The sequence below is a fragment of the Microcaecilia unicolor genome, chromosome 8, assembly GCF_901765095.1.
Source record: "Microcaecilia unicolor chromosome 8, aMicUni1.1, whole genome shotgun sequence".
NCBI classification, from domain to species: Eukaryota; Metazoa; Chordata; class Amphibia; order Gymnophiona; family Siphonopidae; genus Microcaecilia; species Microcaecilia unicolor.
In genome coordinates this window covers 156,119,034-156,142,048 of record NC_044038.1, presented here as the reverse complement: position 1 = coordinate 156,142,048, position 23,015 = coordinate 156,119,034, and the positions used below count along the sequence as shown (strand labels likewise).

Sequence of the window (23,015 nt, the reverse complement as noted above, 5' to 3'; positions counted from 1 at the left end):
AGCGGCCAGGTTTATTGCAGAACTGGGTCTGCATAAAAGTCTGTTCTATTTTTGTGCAGTAACCCATTGCAGCTATATGTCAGCCAGCTTAAAAATAACTGGATTGTCAAAGCCGAAGCCTGCACAGGTCCTGACTTTGAAATTCTGGAAATAATGCTGTCGGCGGTGAGCAAAAGACTCACCACTGATGGCCAAATATTGACACCCATGGTGTTTAAAGTACGGCTCATGTTAATGAGAAGCAAATGAGGCATGAGCAAACAAAAATAGATGGTAAAATATGCACTTCATTGGATTAGTAATGCAAAATCTTAATTATGCTTCTCTGAGGTGTACCTAAGTTTTCTTGAGTTATTGCATCTGTGTTATGTTTTGTGAATTTTAATGCACATTAGTATGTAATTAGCTGTGCAGGCATACTTTCACATCTCATTACCTAATTAGCCTAGATTTCACTGTTGACACTATGCACATTAATTTCAGTACACAGCAACTAGGTTAGTAGGGCAGAAAAGTGCCTATTTAATAAAGACATATAGTGTAGGTACCCTTTTGTCTTCATAAAATAAGAGCATAAGACACTGATTATACAAAAAATATGATGGACAAAAATCAGTGGAAACAACAACTTGATGTCTTTCAAAAAATATTGAATTCCTTTGTGTTGGCCATATGAGGTTTTTTTTTCTCCCTTAATGGCCAACACAAAAGCTGAGGAAGCCAACAGTCTTGTTGATCTTTGCATCTTTCAGCCCCCTTATAATCATGGGTCAAAAACTCCCACTTTAAAATTTTATCTTAAACAGTTTTTGAATTTTCACATAATCACATTTTCATTTTTTTTTCATTTGTTCAACCTAGATCCACACTCTTCAAACCATGTAACTTCTTCAGCATAAGTAATGCATGCACTTCATTAGGTCAGTATGTGCTGCTTTTTCTGATATTTTCCAAGTGAACATTGAATTAGGTTGACTCTTCAGTATTGTGGACCTGGCTATGTATTGGGACTTTGAGTGCCACTGCATCTTGTTGAAGAAGTTATATGGTTTGAACAGCCACCCCCGCAGCTGCTGCCACCGCCGCCCCCCACTCAGGCCACTGCTGACCCCCCTGATCCTCCCCCTACTCGGGCAGCCTCTACCCCCTTACCTTGCTGTGTCTGCTCCTCCTTCGGTCTGTCACTTTCCTGTTCCTGGGTGCCAGGACCTAAGTTATCGTGAGAGACTGACCTCGGCACCGCCCCCCCCCCCCCCATGAAGACTGGGCCTGGGGACTCATGCCTCCCCTCTCAGTGGCCCTGATCTTACCTGGCAGAATTTGCAGCAGCCTAAACCTCCCATGCTTTGATATGGGCAGTCGTTTCCCTGTTCCCTGGCTTTCACAGAGCACATTTGTCAGGTTTTACAGACTCAACCTGAAGCCCAGTACATACTATTTCATGTGTGTAGATTTCTTGTTTTTAACTACTGCATAGGCAGGACATAAACTGTATTTTCCCGAACAAAGAGAAACAAGCTTGACACCCCAGATACAATACCAAGGAAGTCTGCTGACTGGGGCTTTATTTGGATAATTTCAATCAATTGAATTTTCAGTACCAACGCCTGCTGGCATTGTGGTTTGAATGTTGACCTATGTTTGGGAAGTCATCTGGCCACAGTAACTGGTAGTGCTTTTACACATCTCTCATTCTTCCTGCCCCCAATCCCATTCCACCCCATCCCCTCACACACACACATGTAACTTTCTCTCCTGGATACTCATAATATTCCTTTTATTAGAGAATAAAGGAGAGGCTTGCCAACCTGAACATGTATACCTTGGAGGAAAGGAGAAACATGATAGAGACGTTCAAATATTTGAAAGGTATTAATCCGCAAACTAACCTTTTCCAGAGACGGGAGGACATGAATTGAGGTTGAAGGGGGGCAGACTCAGGAGTAATGTCAGGAAGTATTTTTTCACAGAGAGGGTGGTGTATACATGGAATGCCCTCCTGCAGGAGGTGGTGGAGCTGAAAACAGTAATGGAATTCAAACATGAGTGGGATAAACACAAAGGAATCCTGTTTAGAAGGAATGGATCTACGGAATCTTAGCAGAGATTGGGTGTTGATGCCTGTAATTGGAGAGTAAAGCCAGTGCTGGGTGGACTTCTATGGTCTGCACCCTGATCGTGGCTGAATAGATATGGATGGGCTGGAATGTAAAGTTTAAGGGGCTTCGATGTTAGCTTCAAAACTTTTAGTAGAGGAACTGTGTTGGGCAGACTTTTACAGTCTGTGCCCTGAGAAAGGCAGGGACAAATCAACTGGGGTATAAAGTATCGCATACCATGTAAAATGAGTTTTTCTTGTTGGGCAGACTGGATGGACCATTCAGGTCTTTATCTGTCGTCATTTATTATGTTACTATGTAAACACGGCTTAGAACATACTCTATACTCCAGTATAGTAACAGCTCAAGCCAGATGTTCTTGTGCAAGCTGTGTGAATAATTATGCTTTCCTTTATGGGAGGAACAAGTGGATTTTTGCCAGCATTCATTATTCCTTTTCAAAGTTGAAACAATGTTTTCTTTTTCTCTAATTGTAAATGAAAATATAATTGTATTTCCCTAGAGGCAAAGTAAATAAGTGCTGTACACACTGACCTGTGTGAATCACCCTCTCTGTTTGGATTCAGCTAACCTCTGGTCTTCTTTTGACCTTTAACCCGGTCTTCAGCTGTATGTTACAGATTTGTGAGACCTTTGAAGTCAGAATGATTAAATATTTTGACACCCACCAGACAGGACTTAACCCATTATAAACCATAACATTGTACTGCTTTGTCACCCTCTTATCTCAATGCATATCTCCCTGTCCCTCATCCACCCAGATCTCCCTGTCTCTCACCTACCCACCCCCATCCTGTTAGACTGTCACTTATATATACTGTCATCTATCAACATTTGCTTATTTCTGATCTGACGAAGGGCTACCTTCGAATGCTGATCAAAAAATGTATTAAGTTATGTCCAATAAAAAAGGTATCATTTTCTTTTCCATGTTTTATTTTGTTCTATTTCTAGTGATTACCAGTGTATAGGAAACTTCTCTGCTGTTCAACTCCTGGCAAATGGGTGGAGAATTGACAAACATCTACTCCACCTCCGGCCACATGCTCTACAGTCAGTTTGTGATAGTTATAAATTAACACTAACGCAATCTACTTTATAGGGATTAAGAAGGTAATTTTAGCACAGGACAATTAGGCTAATAAAGCAGTTAGGTGTCTATTGTACAAGAATCTGAGGAGGAAGGGTAGAAGGAAATACAGCACAGTATATCAGTAGGTTTTTTTATATGTGTATATGTACATTTATATATTTATTAGGATTTATTTATTGCCTTTTTGAAGGCATTCACTCAAGGCGATGTACAGCAAGAATAAGTGATATATAAGCAATAGACAATTACAGCAATGAAAATATTCAAATAGCAATACAAGGTATGGCATAATATGCTACATTACAAAGTCAACACAATATGCAATAAAATATTTTAATAGCATAGGGTGTAAGCAAAGATGGAAATATAGATAGATAAACTTGAGTAACAGGAGTTAGAAAATAAAGGGATTAATTTAAAGAAAGGTGTACATGAGGTCAGGAAGGTGCTTTAATATTATCTTAACTAGGGTAGAAGTGGACAAACATGTCCTGCTACAGTATGTGCCAGGGGTGTAGCTAGACTTCGGCGGGAGGGGGGTCCAGAGCCCGAGGGGACACATTTTAGCACCCCCCCCCCTGCCACCACCACAAACAACTTTGACCCCCCCCTGCTGATGACCCTCTTGACCCCCCCTCCCACCGACGACCCTTTCGACCCCCCCTCCCGCCGCCAACCCTCCCCTGCTGCCGCCGTCGCCTACCTTTGCTGGCGGGGGACCCCAATCCCCGCCAGCCAAGGTCCTCTTCTTCCCACGCAAGGCTTCATTTTGTTTCTGATGTCCTGCAATGCTGCCTGATCTGCAAGGCTTCGTTCTGTTTCTGTGAGTCTGATGTCCTGCACGTACAACGTGCAGGACGTCAGAAACAGAATGAAGCCTTGCGCGGGAAGAAGAGGACCTTGGCTGGCAGGGATTGGGGTCCCCCGCCAGCAAAAGTAGCCCATGGTGATGGTAGCAGGAGGGGGGGTCGAGAGGGTCATCGCCAGGGGGGTCCAGGGCCAAATCTATGGGGGCCCAGGCCCCCGTGGCCCCACGTAGCTACGCCACTGGTATGTGCAGCTGGTGTCACTCCTTGTATGTGTGTGTGACTAGTGGTTAATTACTTCGTGCATTAAAGGCCTGGGTGAAGACCAAGCTTCACCTGCTTCCTGAAATAGAGATAGTCTCATGTTAAGCGAACCCTTTCAGGGAGTGCATTCCAGAATGTGGAAGCTACTCTGGAGAAGGTATCACATCACGATGTCCTTTGGAGAGGGTGTGGTTAGGGATACTCCTTCGGAGGACCTTAGTGATCTTGGAGGTGTGTAGAGGGAGATCCTGTTCTTCAAGTACTCTGGGTAATTTCCTTTAAGGGCCTTGAAGAGTTTTAAATTTAGCCCTGTGTTGTACTGGTAGCCAGTGAAGTTTTTGCAAAAATGCTGTGATGTGGTCTCGTCACTTACAACCTTCTATTAGTCTAGCTGCAGCAGTGTGAATCAATTGGAGCTGGTGCAAACCCTTTGTAGTCAGACCAGTGTTGAATGTATTACAGTAATCCAGAGACAGTATCAGAAACAATATTAGAAACAGTAGCTCAGCATATAGCAGCTGAGCATGTGAATTTCTGATATTAATCCAGGATGCCCTTAGGACTTAGAAGTCCTTTTACTAAAGGGCATTAAAGTCTGGGCATAGCAAATCCTAATGTGAGACTTTTCGGCACACTAAGCCTAGATTCTACACAGCCTTTTTTTTAAATATTTTCAACTTTTTGGGAGGTTGTGCGCTAAGGTTGTCATTAGCGTGTGATACCTGCAGAAAGTTAATATGGGAGCACTAATGAAATGCTCCCATATTAACCTAGTGTTAACCAGTTAGCATGTGGTAAGCCTAATGTACTAGCTGGTTAACATTTCCACATCATTCTCTGCCCATGACATGCCCCCTAGAAAAATATTTAGAAAAAATAAATAACTCGCAGGTTAGCGAATGCAAACAGGCAAAAAAAATTTTATTATTACTTTTTTATTTATTAGGATTTATTTACCGCCTTTTTGAAGGAATTCACTCAAGGCGGTGTACAGTAAGAATATATCTACATGAGCAATAGACAATTACAGCAGTAAAAATATTCAAATAACAATACAAAGTATGGCATAGTATACTACTTACAATGTCAACACAATACATAATAGAACATTTTAATAGACAGCGTAGGGTATAAGCAAAGATGGAACATATAGATAGGTAAGAGAGTAAGAAGAGTTAGAAAGTAAGGTGACTAATTTAAAGAAAGTTACATATGAGGTCAGAGAGATGATTAATGCATTTTTGTGGTAGCCTGTTTTTCACATGCTAAGCATTAGTAAAGGGGCCTTTTAATTCTTAAAGTGTTTCACTGAACTGGAAGCATTTTTATAACAGCTACCTTGATGGAACTTAAAAAAAAAAAAAAAGCTCATGTTAACCTTATTGTTTTAAACTTGAAATGAATTAATCCCAAACTGTAATCCAGCATAAATAAAGATAAATGTGACTGACCATCTTTTAAAATGAAATGCCAGGGGAAATAAAAGATTGGGGTCAACACTGACATCTTGTTCTTACCATACAAGTAACTCTACTGTAGAAATTCTCAGCCTACTTTTTGGACCTACCCAGCCAGTTGGGTTTCTAGAATATCTGCAGGGAATATGCATGAGATAGTTTTGCATTCATTGCTTCTGTTGCAAGCAAATCTGTCTCACGCATATTCATTGCAGATATCCTGAAGACTCAACTGGTTGGGTGTATCTGAAGGATAAAGTTAAGAACTGTTGCACTAGGGAATGATTTTTTATTTAAAGATCCTGTAAATTTATGCCAGATTTGCCCCGAGTTTCTCAAAAGAGAGTGTAAGTGATCAGTGGTTAATTACTATTCATGACTGTTTTTCTGCAGCTGGTTAATGGTGTGCTCCACTTCAAGTCCAGATGTCATGACAATTCCAATTGGAACTACTCTTCCCAACGTTTTGTGAATGATGGATCATGGCACGAAGTTCTGCTGGAACTGAAACGTTCCTCATTTCGTCTTATCATTGATGGCTTAGGTGAAACAGTACCCCTGCAGCTATCGGTGCCCTGTGAACATTCTTATCTAAAGGAAGAGATGATCATTGGAGGTCTCATTCATCATCATCAAGGTCAAAAGATTTCACAGGCATTCAGAGTATGTTTGGATGCCATCAGCATCAATGGAGAAGATGTCTTACTGCTACGAGAGATGAAGGCTGGCAAAGTTCTAGAGGAAGTGGGCATAAAGCAGTGCTGTTCCCATGGTGGTGCCTGTATTGGTGACCCTTGCCATAATGGAGGCTTCTGTGTTGAGCTTCATAGTGGAGGTAAGTGTATAGCCTACTTTTAAAGATGGATATTGATGTTAAGCATTTCTTTGATCTGAAAGTTCATGCACAAAGATTAGAAAACAAATGTGGGCATGACAGGCCAAGAAATCTCTCTCTTGGGCAGTGTTTTGGACAGGATTGTGCAATCTCAGGAGTTTCCCAGCTATGCGTGTGAAAGGCAGTTCTGTAAGGCGTACTTACACAGATTACATGTGGATTGCCTCATATCCGTGCATAGGAGTCAACTTTTCAAAATTATTGGGGGTGCTGAACCCAACGGAAATTACTTCTCCCTGGACATAATCAAGGATTTTTTTCAATGTATCCGTGTAAGTGCTTGGCGCTATTCTATACAATTGCACACAACTTGCTTAGCACATAACTGAAAGTGGACAATACCTGTGGATGGAGCATGGGCATGACATGGGCACTACTACTACTACTACTTAACATTTCTAAAGCGCTACTAGGGTTATGCAGCGCTGTACAATTTAACATAGAAGGACAATCCCTGCTCAAAGAGCTTACAATCTAAAGGACACGTGAACAGTCAGACCGATAGAGGCAGACAAATTGGGGCAGTCTGGAATTCCTGAGAGGAAGAGTTAGGTGCCGAACACAGCATTGAAGAGGTGGGCTTTAAGCAAAGACTTGAAGATGGGCAGGGAGGGGGATTGGCATAAGGACTCGGGAAGGTTGTTCCAAGCATAGGGTGAGGAGAGGCAGAATGAGCGGAGCCTGGAGTTGGCGGTGGTGGAGAAGGGTAATGAGAGGAGGAATTTGTCCTGTGAATGGAGGTTTCGGGCGGGAACGTAAGGGAAGATGAGGGTAGAGAGGTAGTGAGGGGCAGCAGACTGAGTGCATTTGTAGGTAAGAAGGAGAAGCTTGAACTGAATGCGGTATCTGATTGGAAGCCAGTGAAGTGACCTGAGGAGAGGGGTGATATGAGTATATTGGTTCTGGCGGAATATAAGACGTGCAGCAGAGTTCTGAACAGATTGAAGAGGGGATAGGTGGCTAAGTGGGAGGCCGGTGAGGAGTAAGTTGCAGTAGTCAAGGTGAGAGGTAATGAGAGCGTGGACGAGAGTTCGGGTGGTGTGTTCAGAAGGAAAGGGTGAATTTTGCTGATGTGAAAGAGGAAGAAGCGACACGTCTTGGCTATCTGCTGGATATGCGCAGAGAAGGAGAGGGAGGAGTCAAAGATGACTCCGAGGTTGCGGGCAGATGAGACGGGGAGGATGAGGGTGTTATCAACTGAGATAGAAAGTGGAGGAAGAGGAGAAGTGGGTTTTGGTGGGAAGACGATGAGCTCGGTCTTGGACATGTTCAGTTTCAGGTGGCGGTTGGACATCCAGGCAGCAATGTCAGATAAGCAGGCTGATACCTTTGCCTTGGTCTCCACGGTGATGTCTGGTGTGGAGAGATTCAGCTGGGTGTCATCAGCATAGAGATGATAGTGGAAACCATGAGATGAGATCAGGGAGCCCAGGGAAGAGGTGTAGATTGAGAAGAGAAGGGGTCCAAGGACAGATCCCTGGGGAACACCAACAGATAGCGGGATGGGGGTGGAGGAGGATCCATGAGAGTGAACTCTGAAAGTGCGGTGGGAGAGATATGAGGAGAACCAGGAGAGGACAGAGCCCTGGAAGCCAAATGAGGACAGTGTGGCAAGAAGAAAATCATGATTGACAGTGTCAAAAGCGGCGGATAGATCGAGGAAGATGAGGATGGAGTAGTGGCCTCTGGATTTGGCAAGGAACAGGTCATTACAGACTTTAGAGAGTGCTGTTTCTGTCGAGTGTAGAAGACGAAAACCGGATTGAAGTGGATCGAGGATGGCATGAGAGTAGAGAAAATCAAGGCAGCGGCTATGAACGGCGCGCTCAAGTATTTTAGAGAGGAAGGGTAGGAGGGAGATGGGGCAGTAGTTGGAGGGACAGGTAGGGTCAAGTGATGGTTTTTTGAGGAGAAGTGTGACTACGGCGTGCTTGAAGGTGTCAGGGACAGTTGCAGTGGAGAGAGAGAGGTTGAGGATATGACAGATGGAGGGGGTGACAGTATGAGAGATGATGTTAAGTAAGTTGGTGGGGATGGGATCAGAAGAGCAGGTGGTGCATTTCGAGGAGGAAAGAAGACGAGCGGTTTCCTCCTCGGTGATGTCGGGAAAGGAGGAGAAGGAGGCCTGGGTTGATTGGTTGAGGGAGAGGGTTGAAGGGTGAAGAGGAGGAGATGGCTTGGTAGTGAACTCAAGGTTGATCTTTTGCACCTTGTCACGGAAGTAATCGGCCAGTGATTGAGGAGAGAGCGAGGGGATGGGTGGGAGTGGAGGGCACTTTGAGGAGGGAGTTAAGGGTGGCGAAGAGACGACGGGGGTTGGAGCTGAGAGAATTGGTCAATTGGGTGTAATAATCCTGTTTGGCAAGGAATAGGGAGGATTAGAAGGAGGATAGCATGAATTTGTAGTGAAGGAAATCTGAGTGGGTGCAGGATTTCCTCCAGAGGCGTTCAGCAGATCGGGCGCAGGAGCGAAGGTAACGGATGCAAGGGGTCAGCCATGGCTGGGGAATAGTACGCTTAGTGAGATGGGAGGTGGATGGTGCGAGGGTGTCCAGAGCAGAGGAGAGAGTGGCATTGTAAGCGGAGACAGCCTTGTCGACAGACTCGGAGGACATGATGGAGGGGAGGAGATTAGAAATACTAGAGGATAGGGTGGGAGGGTCAATAGCCTGGAGATTCCTGGAGGTAGTGGTTAAAGTTGGATGGGGCTGAGGGGGGGGTGAAGAAGTGTGAAGGTGATCAGGTGATGATCGGAGAGAGGAAGAGCTGACGCATGGAAATTGGAGGGAGAACTGGAAGAGGAGAGGACGAGGTCAAGACAATGGCCGTCTCGGTGAGTAGGGGTGGTGGAGTATAGCTGGAGGTTGAAGGAGGATGTTAGAGTGAGGAACCGAGAAGCGTGAGGGTCGGATTGGTCATCAACGTGTATGTTAAAGTCTCCGAGAATGAGGGATGGAGATGAGGGTTCGAGAAAGACGGAAAGCCAGGCATCAAAGTCGGTAAGGAAGGAAGAGAGGGATTTATTAGGGGGGCGGTAAATGACTACCTCTCTGAGTGACAATGGGTAGAATAGCCGGATGGAGTGTGCTTCAAAGGATGAGAAGCAGTGAGACTGCGGTAGGAGGAGGGGTTGGAAACTACAGGAGGGCAAGAGTAGAAGCCCTACGCCTCCACCGCGACCAGCTGTGCGGAGAGTGTGGGAGAAGAGATAACCTCCGTGGCAAAGGGCCGCGACTGAGGCAGAGTCAACAGGGGAGAGCCAGGTTTCAGTTAGGGCGAGCAGTTGAAGGGAACGAGAGATGAAGAGGTCGTGGGTGAAGGGCAGTTTGTTGCAGACCGAGTGGGCGTTCCTCAGGGCACATGAGAAGGGGAGGGAAGAGGGTGGAAGAAGGGGAATAGAGACGAGATTGGAGACATCACGGAATCGTTTGCATGGATAGGAGGAAGACAGGTGAGGGGGGCCTGGATTAGGATTAATGTCTCCCGCAGATAGCAAGAGGAGGAGCAAGAGAGTGCGGAGGAGGGTGGGGGAGGTCGGGCGACGAAGGCAACGAAGATGGGATGCACGTTGGAGGAATGGTGATGGGTTAATGGCGGGAAGGAAGTGTTGAAGGTTAAGAGCTAGAAAGGAGGAGGGGGACAAGAGAGATGGTGAGGTGGTGAGGGATGGGGGTGAATAGGGTATTGCCGTAGCGAGTAGGACGGGAGGGGACATGGGGGGGGCAATGATATCCAGCGGTAGACAGCGGTAGGGGGAGGGGAAAAAGATAAGGAAGAGCAAGGAAGAGAATGTGGACAGGGGCCATAAGTAGTGATTAAGGTGTAACAGGTGTATGTGTAGTGACTGGGGTGTGAAGCAGATAGGTAGAGCAGAAAAGCTGGATTGGAGGCTTGGAATTGGTAGAAATGATGGACTGGAGAGCAGGTAAGTCAATGGCTGACAAGCTAGCAGGCGGGCTGGAATAAGCTGGTGCAGATGAACAGGAACGAGCAGGGGGAAATGATGGAATTGATGGAGGCTTGGAATTGGTGGAAATGATGGACTGGAGAGCAGGTAAGTCAATGGCTGACAAGCTAGCAGGCGGGCTGGAACAAGCTGGTGCAGATGGACAGGAACGAGCAGGGGGAATTGATGGAATTGATGGACTGGAGAGCAGGTAAGTCAATGGCTGACAAGTAGCAGGCAAGTAAGTCAATGGCTGACAAGCTATCAGGCGGGCTGGAACAAGCTGGTGCAGATGGACAGGAGCAAGCAGGGAGAAGCTGGGAGAAGCTGGATCCGACGGACTGCGGCAAGCTGGAGTAGGTAGCTGATCAGGCGGGCTGGAGCAAGCTGGTGCAGATGGACTGGAGCGAGCAGGGAGAAGCTGGGAGAGGCTGGATCCGACGGACTGCGGCAAGCTGGAGTAGGTAGCTGATCAGGCGGGCTGGAGCAAGCTGGTGCAGATGGACTGGAGTGAGCAGGGAGAAGCTGGGAGAGGCTGGATCCGACGGACTGTGGCAAGCTGGGGCAGGTAGCTGAGAATTGATGGAATTGATGGACTGGAGAGCAGGTAAGTCAATGGCTGACAAGTAGCAGGCAAGTAAGTCAATGGCTGACAAGCTAGCAGGCGGGCTGGAACAAGCTGGTGCAGATGGACAGGAGCGAGCAGGGAGAAGCTGGGAGAAGCTGGATCCGACGGACTGCAGCAAGCTGGAGTAGGTAGCTGATCAGGTGGGCTGGAGCAAGTTGGTGCAGATGGACTGGAACGAGCAGGGAGAAGCTGGGAGAGGCTGGATTCGATGGACTGCGGCAAGCTGGAGCAGGTAGCTGGAACAGGCAGGGAGAGGCTGAATGAGCTGGATCAGGCGGGCTGGAACAAGCTGGAGCAGATGACTGGGACATGCATGGATAAGCTGGATCCGACGGACTGGGACAAGCTGGAGCAGGTAGCTGGAACAAGCTGGAACAAGCAGGGAGAGGCTGGATCAGGTGGACAGGAACAAGCTGGATCAGGCAGGCTGGCACCGCTGAAGCAGAAGGACTGGAGCAAACAGGGAGAAGCTGAGCAGGTGGGTTGAAATAAGCTGGATGAGGCAGGCTGGAAGAAGCTGGAGCAGATGTCTGGCACAAACAGGGAGGAGCTGGATCAGGCGGACTGGAACAAGCTGGAGCAGATGGCTGGAACAAACAGGGAGAAGCTGGATCCGACGGACTGCGGCTGGAACAAGCAGGGAGAAGCTGGATCCGACGGACTGCGGCAAGCTGGAGCAGGTAGTAGGCGGGCTGGAACAAGCTGGAGTAGATGGCTGGAATAAACAGGGAGAAGCTGGATCAGACGGACTGCGGCTGGAACAAGCAGGGAGAAGCTGGATCCGATGGGCTGCGGCGAGCTGGTAGCTGGAACAAGCAGAAAGAGGCACATCACACTGCCATGTGATGTGTACAACATGTAGAACACTGTTAGTAGCACACACTAGATGGCACATGCAGGCACAGCAATTTACTCCAACCATTGCCCTGGCATAAGTGGCTGTGCCTAATTTCAGCACCACAAAGCTTATTGGGGAGTTTGTATTCTGTAACAGATTAGGCAGCCATCAGTGCACTGAATCAGCCAATGCCAGTGGATATGGGTGGACTGGCAACCCTACTCATCCTCATGGGAGAAGTGATTTTGAATCCTGGAGTGTAACAGAGAGAACAGAGAAGCTGCAAATAATCTTAAATGAAAGCACTGTTTACTTTTCCTGTATTTGCCCAGGGCATATTGGTTCCCACACCTTAATGTGCTTCAAAGCAGACACACCCTTTCTGTTGCCCATTATTTAAAAAGAATTCTGGCTCAGACAGAGTTTATTCAAATGCAACATGAACTTGTTCTAATTAGATTCCTCCAATAGGATGACTGAAGGAAGTGGCTCAGCTTACATATATATCTGTCTCCCTCTCCCTGAGGTCCACATCCAAATTGGTGCTGTCGTATTCCTGTTTGTGTATGTGTGTGTGCAGAACTGCCAAGTTATCCAGTTCCAGGAAAGAAACTTGTTGGCCAGTCCAAGTTTTGAACTTACATCCCAATGTATTTGTAGTGTTCAATTCCACCTGTTGAAATCAATGCTGTAGGTCCCATAATGCATTAGGATAGAGTTATTATTTTCAGCACTTGATACAGCACAAGTGATCCCTGAGGTGACTATGTGGTTTACAATTTCTATCACAGATACTGTGCACTATCCCTAATGGGCTCACAATCTCACTACCACCCGGCTAATGCAAGCTCCGGGTGGTAAATTCATTTTTTACGCACGGCAGAAAATATTTTTTATTTTCTACCGCGTGGTGCTAACCGGGCGGTAATCGGCAGTGTACGCATGATGACGATTACTGCCTGGTTAACTTGTGAGACTTCATCGCTAAGTCAATGGGTGGCAGTAAGGTCTCAGGCCCAAAATGGACGCGCGCCAATTTTTATTTTGCCACACATCCATTTTCGGTCCACCAAAATGGCCTTTTCTGCAGGTGTGCTGAAAAATGGACCTGTGCGCATCCAATACATGCATCGACACCAGCGCAGGCCATTTTTTCAGCGCACCTTAGTAAAAGGACCCCGTGACTTGCCCAGGGTCACATGGAGCTGCAGAGGGAATTGAACCTGGTTCCCCAAGTCTGCAACCCGCTGCACTAACCATGTGTTCCCAGGACCCACTAGCCAAAGAAGGAATAAAGAAATGGGACTGAAGTTGGCTGCTAAAGAGGACTGTTGCTAGTGTTCCTTTTCCAAATCCCTCTATCACAACTGCTCCTCTTCTTGGACCATGCCATGTGGTTCTATAAACACCAGCTATTTGAACCCTAAAATGCCATATCTATGAACTGCTGGCAGAGACATCAAGCTAGCTGTGAGTAATTTATGGAAAGATGAAAGGCGATGAGTGCTGAAAAGGAGGTAATGAGAGCAGTGGTGTAGCTAGGTAGGGCCTGGGTCCCTGGTTTGTTGGGCAGGGGTCCCTAACCCCTGCCAGCTGAAGATCTCCCTCTGGTAACTGGGTAACTTGCCAGCTCTACTTTCTAGCTCATGGAGTCCATCTGTAAAAGACAGGACTCTTCTACTTTGCATTACTTTGAAATACTGAGAAAAAAAACAATTATCTGTTTATTAATGATATAATTGAACCCTTTAAAATCATTTTTTCCTTTCTTGTAAAGGTGATTTTTAAACCCAGTCTTAGTCTTACTTGAAGGGTTTCTTTTTTTTTTTAATGTCACCCCTAGTTCTAGGAGGTTGTGCCAGTCAGATTTTCTTGTAAGTTGTTAATGTAACTTTTTGATGTATCCTAATAAGTCCTTCCTCTCTCTCTCTCTCTCTCTCTCTCTCTCTCTCTCTTATGTTTCTAGATTACACCTGCATGTGCCCTCCCTCATTTACAGGCTCCCATTGTGAATTCTGGGATGGCCCATGTGAATCCCAGCCTTGCTTCCATGGCGGGACCTGCACTTCCACATCCACAGGTTACACATGTAGCTGCCTACTCGAGTACCAGGGGAAAAGGTAATAAACAAAACAGAAGGGAGACAACCAGGGAGGGGGAGGACATAGAGGAGGACCATCAGCTCCAGAAAGGATAGGAAGCATGGGTCCTGCTACCATCAAAAATATCCTAAATATGCCTCTTGCACTCTTTTACCTGTCCAGAAGATGGTGCTGTTGTTATGGTCATGTCCTCCGGCCTCCCTTGTAACCTTGTTTTTTTCTCCCTGCAATACCCCTTCTTTCTTTCCCTCTTTGTGATTCTTCATCCCAATGTCATACATACAAATAAATACATAAAGTTAGGAAGGAAGTAATCTTGGCCCACTGAGTTCCAACAGTGGCTGCAAATTAGAAACACTGTCAGAAAATGAGGGGGAATATAGGAAAACAATCGGGCCCTCTGTACTAAACCAAGCTAAACGCTACTGGGAAATGCTTTTTGTGGTAGCTTGCCTGTCAGCATGCACTAATTTGCATGTTAGCTATTTCTTTTTTAATATATTTTTTGCTGGGAGTGTGTCATGGGTGGAGATTGGGCATGGAAGCTTTAACCACCTAGCATACCTGCATTAGCATGCGCTAACTGGTTAACAGAGAGTTAACATGGAAGCATCTCCTAAATAGGAGGTGGTAAGTGCTACACCATTAACTTTTTTCAGGTAACGTGCATAACCTGGAAAAAAAATTGAAAACTGTTTAACTACGTCAACATTAGAAATGGGCTTAGCAGATGGAAAAGTCTCATGTTAAAACACGCTAAACCCATATTCTAACGCAGCTTAGTAAAAGGGTCCTTAAGGTATTTTTTACCTTCTAATTCAAGCAGGGATGAATTTCCTATGTAGGCATCTATGGGAAATGAGGCGAGGGAAGAAAGAGATGCTCTGCTTCTCTCCCTAGGATTCTGCCCTCTCCCTTTTAACCCTCTTACCTCCTACCCTACACATAACGCAAATGGTATGGGATTTGCGTTACAAGATGTATGAGAGACTTGCTGACCTGAACATGTATACCCTGGAGGAAAGGAGAAACAGGGGTGATATGATACAGACGTTCAAATATTTGAAAGGTATTAATCCGCAAACGAACCTTTTCCGGAGATGGGAAGGCAGTAGAACTAGAGGACATGAAATGAGATTGAAGGGGGGCAGACTCAAGAAAAATGTCAGGAAGTATTTTTTCATGGAGAGAGTGGTGGATGCTTGGAAAGCCCTCCCGCGGGAGGTGCTAGAGATGAAAACGGTAACGGAATTCAAAAATGCGTGGGATAAACATAAAGGAATCCTGTTCAGAAGGAATGGATCCTCAGAAGCTTAGCAGAGATTGGGTGGCAGAGCCAGTGGTGGGGGGCAGGGCTGGTGGTTGGGAGGCGGGGCTAGTGCTGGACAGACTTCTACGGTCTGTGCCGTGAAAATGGCAGATACTAATCAAGGTCAGGTATACACAAAAAGTAGCACATATGAGTTATCTTGTTGGGCAGACTGGATGGACCATGCAGGTCTTTCTCTGCCGTCATCTACTATGTTACTATGTGTGAGAAGAGGGGATGGGGTGTCATAGAGTCTGTCAGAATGCATGCTGCAGCTGCTTCTGCTTCAGGACAGAGCTGCTAAACAGGACAGCACCACTAGCTTAGACTTAGACATGTAGACGCAGCACTCCATGCCTCTCAGAAGCTGGTACCAGAGACAATTGTCTCACTGTCTATTGTCTACTTTCAGTCCTGAATGTAAAAAGGCATAGTACAGGAGAAAGGATCTCAACTGTGAAGAAGTGAAGGGAAGCCAAGAAGTAAATTGGGAAGGTCAGATGGAAGTTGAATTTTGTATTAAATACTGTTCAATATGAGAGCATAGACATTGTCTTTCCTTCAAGGAAGTATCAGGCTGCTAACATGGCCTGATGCACCTGGAGAACCTCTTAAAGAGTCCCTGAAGGTTCCCGCCTCCCCCTGATCCCCTTCTTCAAACCCCCACCAGCCCCTACTAGCACCTTCTTCAAACATTCTACCCCATGAGTCACCCCCAGCACTTTCCAGGGTTTCTGTGGTGTCTAATGGGGAAGGGGAGGGCAGGAGAGATCCCCAGTGAGTGCTTGGTGCAAAAGAGTGCCCAAATCTCCTCAACAGTAGTACCATGAGATGTAGGTGCCACAGGTTAGCCAGAGAGCCCAGGCAAACTACATCTACTCAGTGAAATTTTGGATGTAGTTTGGCTGGCAAGATTTAGGAAAATTTTCAGGTTCAGCTGAAACGTTGCATAAAGATGATCAGTTAAAGTTAATCAGTTATTTTACCCACTCAGCAGGTTAAGATCATAGGGCTAGTAGATTCAATAAATGACGCCCAATGTTAGGGGCCGGGATGATCCACACTAAACTAGTATTCTGTAAAGAGCACTCTGTGCAGAATGTTGTTAGTGCGCATTTCACACCTAACTTTGATGCAAGAGTTTATGCCTGTCAAAGGCTGGTGTAAATACTGACATCCAACTACTGTCAATTAGGTGTGCCAGTCCAAGTATTCTATAACCACACACCATGACCCACTCATGCCCCTTCTGTGACCACACCCCTTTTGCATGCTATGAAATGTAGGCGTGCATGTTATAGAATAGGGTGTAGGGCAGACCCACACATAACTCCTAATTACTGCCAATTAAGTGTTTGTTAACACCAACTATTGATAACACTTAACTGGCCAATTAGTTTACGCATGGAGCTGGGCTCCACATCTAAATTCTGATAACCTATAGAAAAGTTACAGGAGTGGAGGAGTGGTTAGAGCACAAGTCTTGACAACCAGCGGTGGCCAGTTCAAATCCCACTGCTGCTCCTTGTGATCCTGGGTAAATCACTTAACTCTCCATTGTCGCAGGTCCAAACTTAGATTGTGACCCCTCCAGTGTACCAAATGTGACTCACCTTGAGCTACCACTGAAAAAGGTGTGAGCAAAATCCAAATAAATAAAATCTGGGGACTAGTGTCTTAGTAAAAGTATATGAAGTTTTAATAATGAATCTTTACGGGGTGGATACATAGCTTTTCATGGTGTGGACACAAGATTCACTGTATTGATGAGTTTCTTTTGGTCTTCCTCTACAGGTGTGAGGAAGAGGTCACAGGATGCCTGCAAAAACCCTGCTTAAATGCTGGCTACTGTGTGAAGATCGGCACTGATTCGTCATACTGTAACTGCACCGATGGTTACAAAGGTCACTTTTGTGAAGTAGTGATATCATCTGAGAATAAAATCTCCCCCATGATTTCTGGACCCCAGGAAATTGTAGAAATTGTAGTTATTCTTACCTTTATTGTGGCGGTCGTGGTAGCCATTGTCATTCTACGCAAACGCATCTGCCGACGAATCAAAACCCACAAGCCAGTCGCTAAGGAGGATCCTGATGCTGTTGCTAAAAATGAACTATCTAAAAACATTGGGGTGGACACACAGACGGCTGCGCCACCCATTGAACTGGATATTTTAAGCAAAAGGTCGCAGAATGATCTAGACACAGCCGGTCAACGTAAACAGCCAGACACACCAGAGCTAATCAGCTTTGGCTCAGGCAAGGCTCAGAAATACAGAGTAATGGCGGTGTGTAGTGTGGCTCCCAACCTCCCACCGGCACCACCCTCCAGCTCCGACAATGAATCCATCGTCAAGAATACCTGGGAAGGGGAAGATTATGGTCAGTTTCATCTCTGGACTGATTACAATAAGTTAATATCACCCAGTCAGTTTTTGGCCATAGCATAAATATATTTTCTGTATCATTTTTTAACCTAGATGTATTTATCTATTTCTGTATTTATTGCATTCAGTAATAGAATGCACTGGAACAATCTGATGCAATGCACAATAATTTGAAAGATTAACATCATAGATAAAATACAATTTTGTTTATATTACAAATTAAAACCTATATAAGAAATCCCAGCAATTCATCAACTTTACAAATACTTTCAATGGCTTACTTGTATCATCTCTCCTATTACAAAATGGGGGGGGGGGGGGTAATTGTTTAAGAAACCACCTAGTTTTCAGTGGCAGAAAGGTGTGCAAATGGCAGCATTCCAAATTTCCAAGTTTATTCAAATTTTGATATACCGCCGATTGCTATGACCCCGAGGGATTTACAAATCTAATTATAAAATTAAATAAGAAAAGAACATCATATTTAAAATAGATGACCAACAAAAATAAATTACTGCAAAAACTAAAAAAAAATCCCTACATATTTGTAGACAAAGTGGGCCATGTTGCTTAATTTAAATAAGTTTTTAAATTAATACATATATTCGGCAATGAATATAGCTACTGTGCAGTGACAATATCGGACCAGTTAGAGGGATTTTTAGCCCAACACCATCCATATTATTATTGAAAATAAAAGGACACAGATTTATACATTCATCGGTTTCCAGTGAGGGTGTAAATCCATGTGAATAGTGGCCCAAAGACTCCAGGGGGCCCTTTTACTAAGCTGCGTAAGCGCTTACGCACGCCCAATGTATGTCAATTTTGAGTTACCGCCCGGCTACCATGTGGCCCTTGTGGTAATTTCATTTTTGATGCGCATCAGCTACACACGCTGGAAAATAATTTTTGTTTTCTGGCGTGTGGCAGAAACTGGGCAGTAATCATCATTCTACACATATAGACAATTACCGCATGGTTAACGCATGAGACCTTACCGCTAAGTCAATGGCTGGCGGTAAGGTCTCAGACCCAAAATGGATGTGCACCAATTTTTATTTTGCCACACATCCATTTTCGGCAAAAATTTTAAAAAGGCCTTTTTTACAGGCGTGCTGAAAAATGGATCTGCGTGCACCCAAAACACGCGCCTAAACTAGCGCAGACTGTTTTTCAGCGCACCTTAGTAAAAGGGCCACTAGGTAAGCAAATGGATAGATGTTTACATTTTAACCTCCCTCCCCATCATTTTTGTGTGGCATCTTAGATGACGTTATTGAATCATCAAATACCAGTTATAATGGTAAAGTACAGTGTTAATTTATAGTTGTCAGTAATTCTTATTATTTCTGCTTTGATTACAGTATACCCAGGAGCAACGTCCTACTGGTCATCGAGCTACCATCCCTCCACCATGCAGGATTATCCTCACTATGAGATCATTCAGAACTCTCCCCTTCCTTCTCCAGATCTTCCCCCTCCCATTCCTCCTCCTCCCAGAGACTCTGAACATGTAACACTTTATGATGGCTTCCCCTTCCCCTTGGACCAGGGAAATAAGAGAGCCCCCATCCCACCTCGCTACAGTAACCAGAGCCTGGAAGATATAATATCGTCTGGTCCCGAGTCTCCTGCTTCTCAATGCCAGAATGAGTACACCGCTATCAGCTATTACCCCTCAGAGTTCATAGAGAGCCAGGGAACTCGTTACCTTCCTGACGCCAGCTACAAACGAGTAAACATGCGCCTCAGTGTGGCGCAGCCTTCCTTTGCAGATTGCAAAATGGTGCCCTCGGCATTCAGGGTTCATCCACTACCACCGCCAAACTATGATGACTCCGACTTGGTGGAAAGTGACTATGGTAGCTCAGAGGAGGTGGTGATTTAAACAGAGAATGGCCGCTGTGTTTCTCCAGGAAAATAGAATGTGAAAAGAAAGCAACACTGTTTCATACCACAATCAAAAAAGGTGGAGAAAAGAACCTCAGTAATCTCGCTATATTCCACTTGGAAAAATTAAAGTGGGGAAGAGATTTAAAGTTCATAAATGCTTGACATCTGTAGGGTAATTTTGTTTACCTAGGTTCAAGGTTCTGTTTATGTTTATTCAATTTTGATATACCATCCTTTCTGAACTAGCAGGTCAGAGCAGTTTACAATACAATTAAATAAAAAGAACCTAAAATAAAGCACACAAAAGAACTCCAAAAATTATTGGAAAGCCAAGGTCAAAACAAGAACATCATTAAACAAAACTAACAGATACATCATCCGGATTCCAAAATAATAGAAAATCAGCAATCATAGCAAGAACAGATATGCAACTTTAAATAGAATTCAAAGGAGCATCAACTGAAAAGATTCCCCTCAGTGTCGGGGTCCGAAAGCTTGACTGCAGTGAAATGTTCTAAGGTAAAACCATTGACACAGTATACAATTATATTAATAAAAGCAGATTGATAAGAAAAACAAAAAAGGATATACAAAACACTAATAGGAAAGAAAATAACCTGAATCTTCATTTCTGCTGTATCCTCCATACTGCAACAACCAACAGAGTTAGACTTTACAGCAACTCTATACATTAAACATCTTTTGAAACAAATGTGTATCATAGGCGCTCACAATGGGTACTGAGATTTTATGCAATTGTAACTCCATGGCGAAGTCATCCCTTCCGTGTCTGCCTCTGAGAAGTAGAAATCCAAGAGAATGTAAAATAGGTTGTGAGAACATATTAAGGAACATGTGAAGCTGATGTTGCTAAGATTCCAGGACTAAGACATGAAAACCTAAAGAAAAGATGGGGTAACCTTCACAGAGTGGCAGCTAAAACCCCAAAGAAAGGCAGGGGGTAGCAAGCACAGGGCAGCAATTAAAATCCTGAACAAAGAAGGGGGGGTAACCTGCACAGAGCATCAAGTACACCCCTAAACAAAGAAGGGGTAATTTGCATGGAGAGGCACTTTACTGGGTAGAAGACTGGCCTTTGTCTGCCATCATTTACTATGTTTATCCAAATATTTACATCTATTGTTGTTGCTATAATGTTACTACAGTACTGCAAGGTTCAGATGCCAAACGGATAGGAATGCAAACTGCAGTGTTCCAAATTGCCAGATATTTGGCAGAGTATTACATTACCAGGCAACACTTTGGTAAAGCCACCCACCACATTCCCTTCACATGATTTCCTCATCTCTATCCTATGCATATGCTTACAGACTGTGTTTTGATTCAGGAATCTGCTCTGGATGGAAAAGTGTGACAGCACTGCCCAGCAGGGGTCCCTATCCTGGTTTTAATGGGGCTGTAAACAGATACAGGGCATTAGCATCTGGGGCTAGGCCAGATTTTGTTGCATGCCAAAATTGCACAGCAGTTTTCAGCGTGCCTCACAAGCAGTGTGAGGTGTTGGTGGCCTTATAATTATTGTGAGATGGAGACCCAGAGGGGGAGGTATTACCTAGAAACAAACTGGACATGATTGTTGGGTTGTGTTTCTTCGGTTCAGTAAAGGACAGTGTGGTTTAATCAAACTTATCTGGGCACTTAGAAACACCTGTGCTTGTTACCTGGCTGAGTAATGCCTTCCCTGTATCTATTACAGCATGGTATCGTTGTAGGGTATAATACCTTCTAAAGGACCTACATAAAACAAGAGACCTCGCCAGTCTCTTCATCAGCTATTAGGTACCACAGCATGTTTTATGCAATTATAGTTACAAAGCAAATCCGGTACATTATATTACAGGCAACGCTGAGATATTTGAGTCAGGATTTCCTGGCAGGGGTTACAAGCGAAATCTGGGTTGCACTGTCTGTGTGGGCCTAACATTACCAGGTGTTATATTTCTATAAAGATGTTCAGAATTGAAATCCCACTACCTGGTCTGGTGTACATTTTCAGGGGGGGAAAAAAAAAAAAGAGGCCAATGTTTTGTTGATAAGATAGTGTGCCAACATTATTGTAAATATCTAAAGGGCCACAGTTGGTTCTGGCAGGGTAAGTCACTGGTGAGAATACTTCATAGGTTTCAGCAAGTAACATAACCTCTTGGAGTACAGTATAGGGCATAAAGCCTCAGGGTAAACCTGCTGAAGCACTCTCATGGTTTATCCTGGGCAGCCACATTCACTGATGGCATTTTATAAAAAATAAATATTACAATCTTTTTAGAATGACAAGGCAAAAATTTGCACCTTCTACCCTGTCTCATTGAGCCCCACCCAGGCCTAGCTTCAAATACACAGAAGTTCTCCCTGATAGGTAAGATCGAAACCAGCAGCCTGTGATACAATGTTCTGCATATTCTTGGATTTTGTATATGAATGTGGATTTTTGTGTATGTAGTATTGTTTCCCTGTGAAAGTTCAGCTATTTTTTTATTTTTGGTAAGCAATAAAGTCTAATTTTTATTTATATTCCATTGTCACTATTTTTAGTCAATCCGTAACTTCTAATCCATTCTGCTAACACATATGGTTTTCTAATTCAGTTGTTGTAATGGACTGAGCGCTGGTTGTGATATCTTGGGCAAACACTTAGATTACACAAAAATGATGCAGAATATGAACTTTCAAGATCACATCATTCCTTTATTCAGATGAAGGGATCATAACATGCAAACATCTAGGTTTCTCCAGAACCTTTCTGATGCTGAAATTGGTGATTAGGAGATACAAAGAGCTGGATTTAGTAAATGGCACTCAAAATTTGGTGCAGAAAAAAAACGGTGCTGAATGGTGTTCTATAGCGCAGTGTTTCCCCAGTCCCAGGGTTACCATATGGCTCCAGAAAAAGGAGGACGGATTGAGCCAGCCGGGTTTTACTTCCATTGCTTTAAAGCAATGGAAGTAAAACCCGGCTGGCTCAATCCGTCCTCCTTTTTCTGGAGCCATATGGTAACCCTAGGGCCAGTCCAGTCCTTGCCAGTCAGGTTTTCTGGATATCTACAATAAATATGCATGAACTTTATTTACATATACTGCCTCCATTATATGTAAATCTCTTTCATGCATATTCATTGTGGATATGAGGGTTCAGGACAAGCTTATTAGAATGAAACCAGAAAGTAATGATTTTAAGTTTAGTGTTAATGTCAGAAATTTCCTGTTGCTGAAGAGAGCAAAAGGGGTAAAGGATGTGGATATTGTTCGCATATACA

At 44.5% G+C, this 23,015-nt stretch overlaps 1 protein-coding gene across 1 annotated transcript in view; it reads left to right on the top strand.

Annotated features, from left to right (window-relative positions):
• Positions 1-22,272, top strand: part of FAT2 (FAT atypical cadherin 2) — a 181,009-nt gene extending 158,737 nt beyond the window's left edge. Inside the window, exons 21-24 of the mRNA XM_030211178.1 lie at positions 6,134-6,575; positions 14,014-14,167; positions 17,253-17,839; positions 19,212-22,272. Coding sequence (XP_030067038.1) covers positions 6,134-6,575; positions 14,014-14,167; positions 17,253-17,839; positions 19,212-19,735 — 1,707 coding nt within the window. The 3' untranslated portion in view covers positions 19,736-22,272. The remainder of the gene's footprint in view (positions 1-6,133; positions 6,576-14,013; positions 14,168-17,252; positions 17,840-19,211) is intronic.
• The last annotated feature ends 743 nt before the right edge of the window (positions 22,273-23,015 follow it).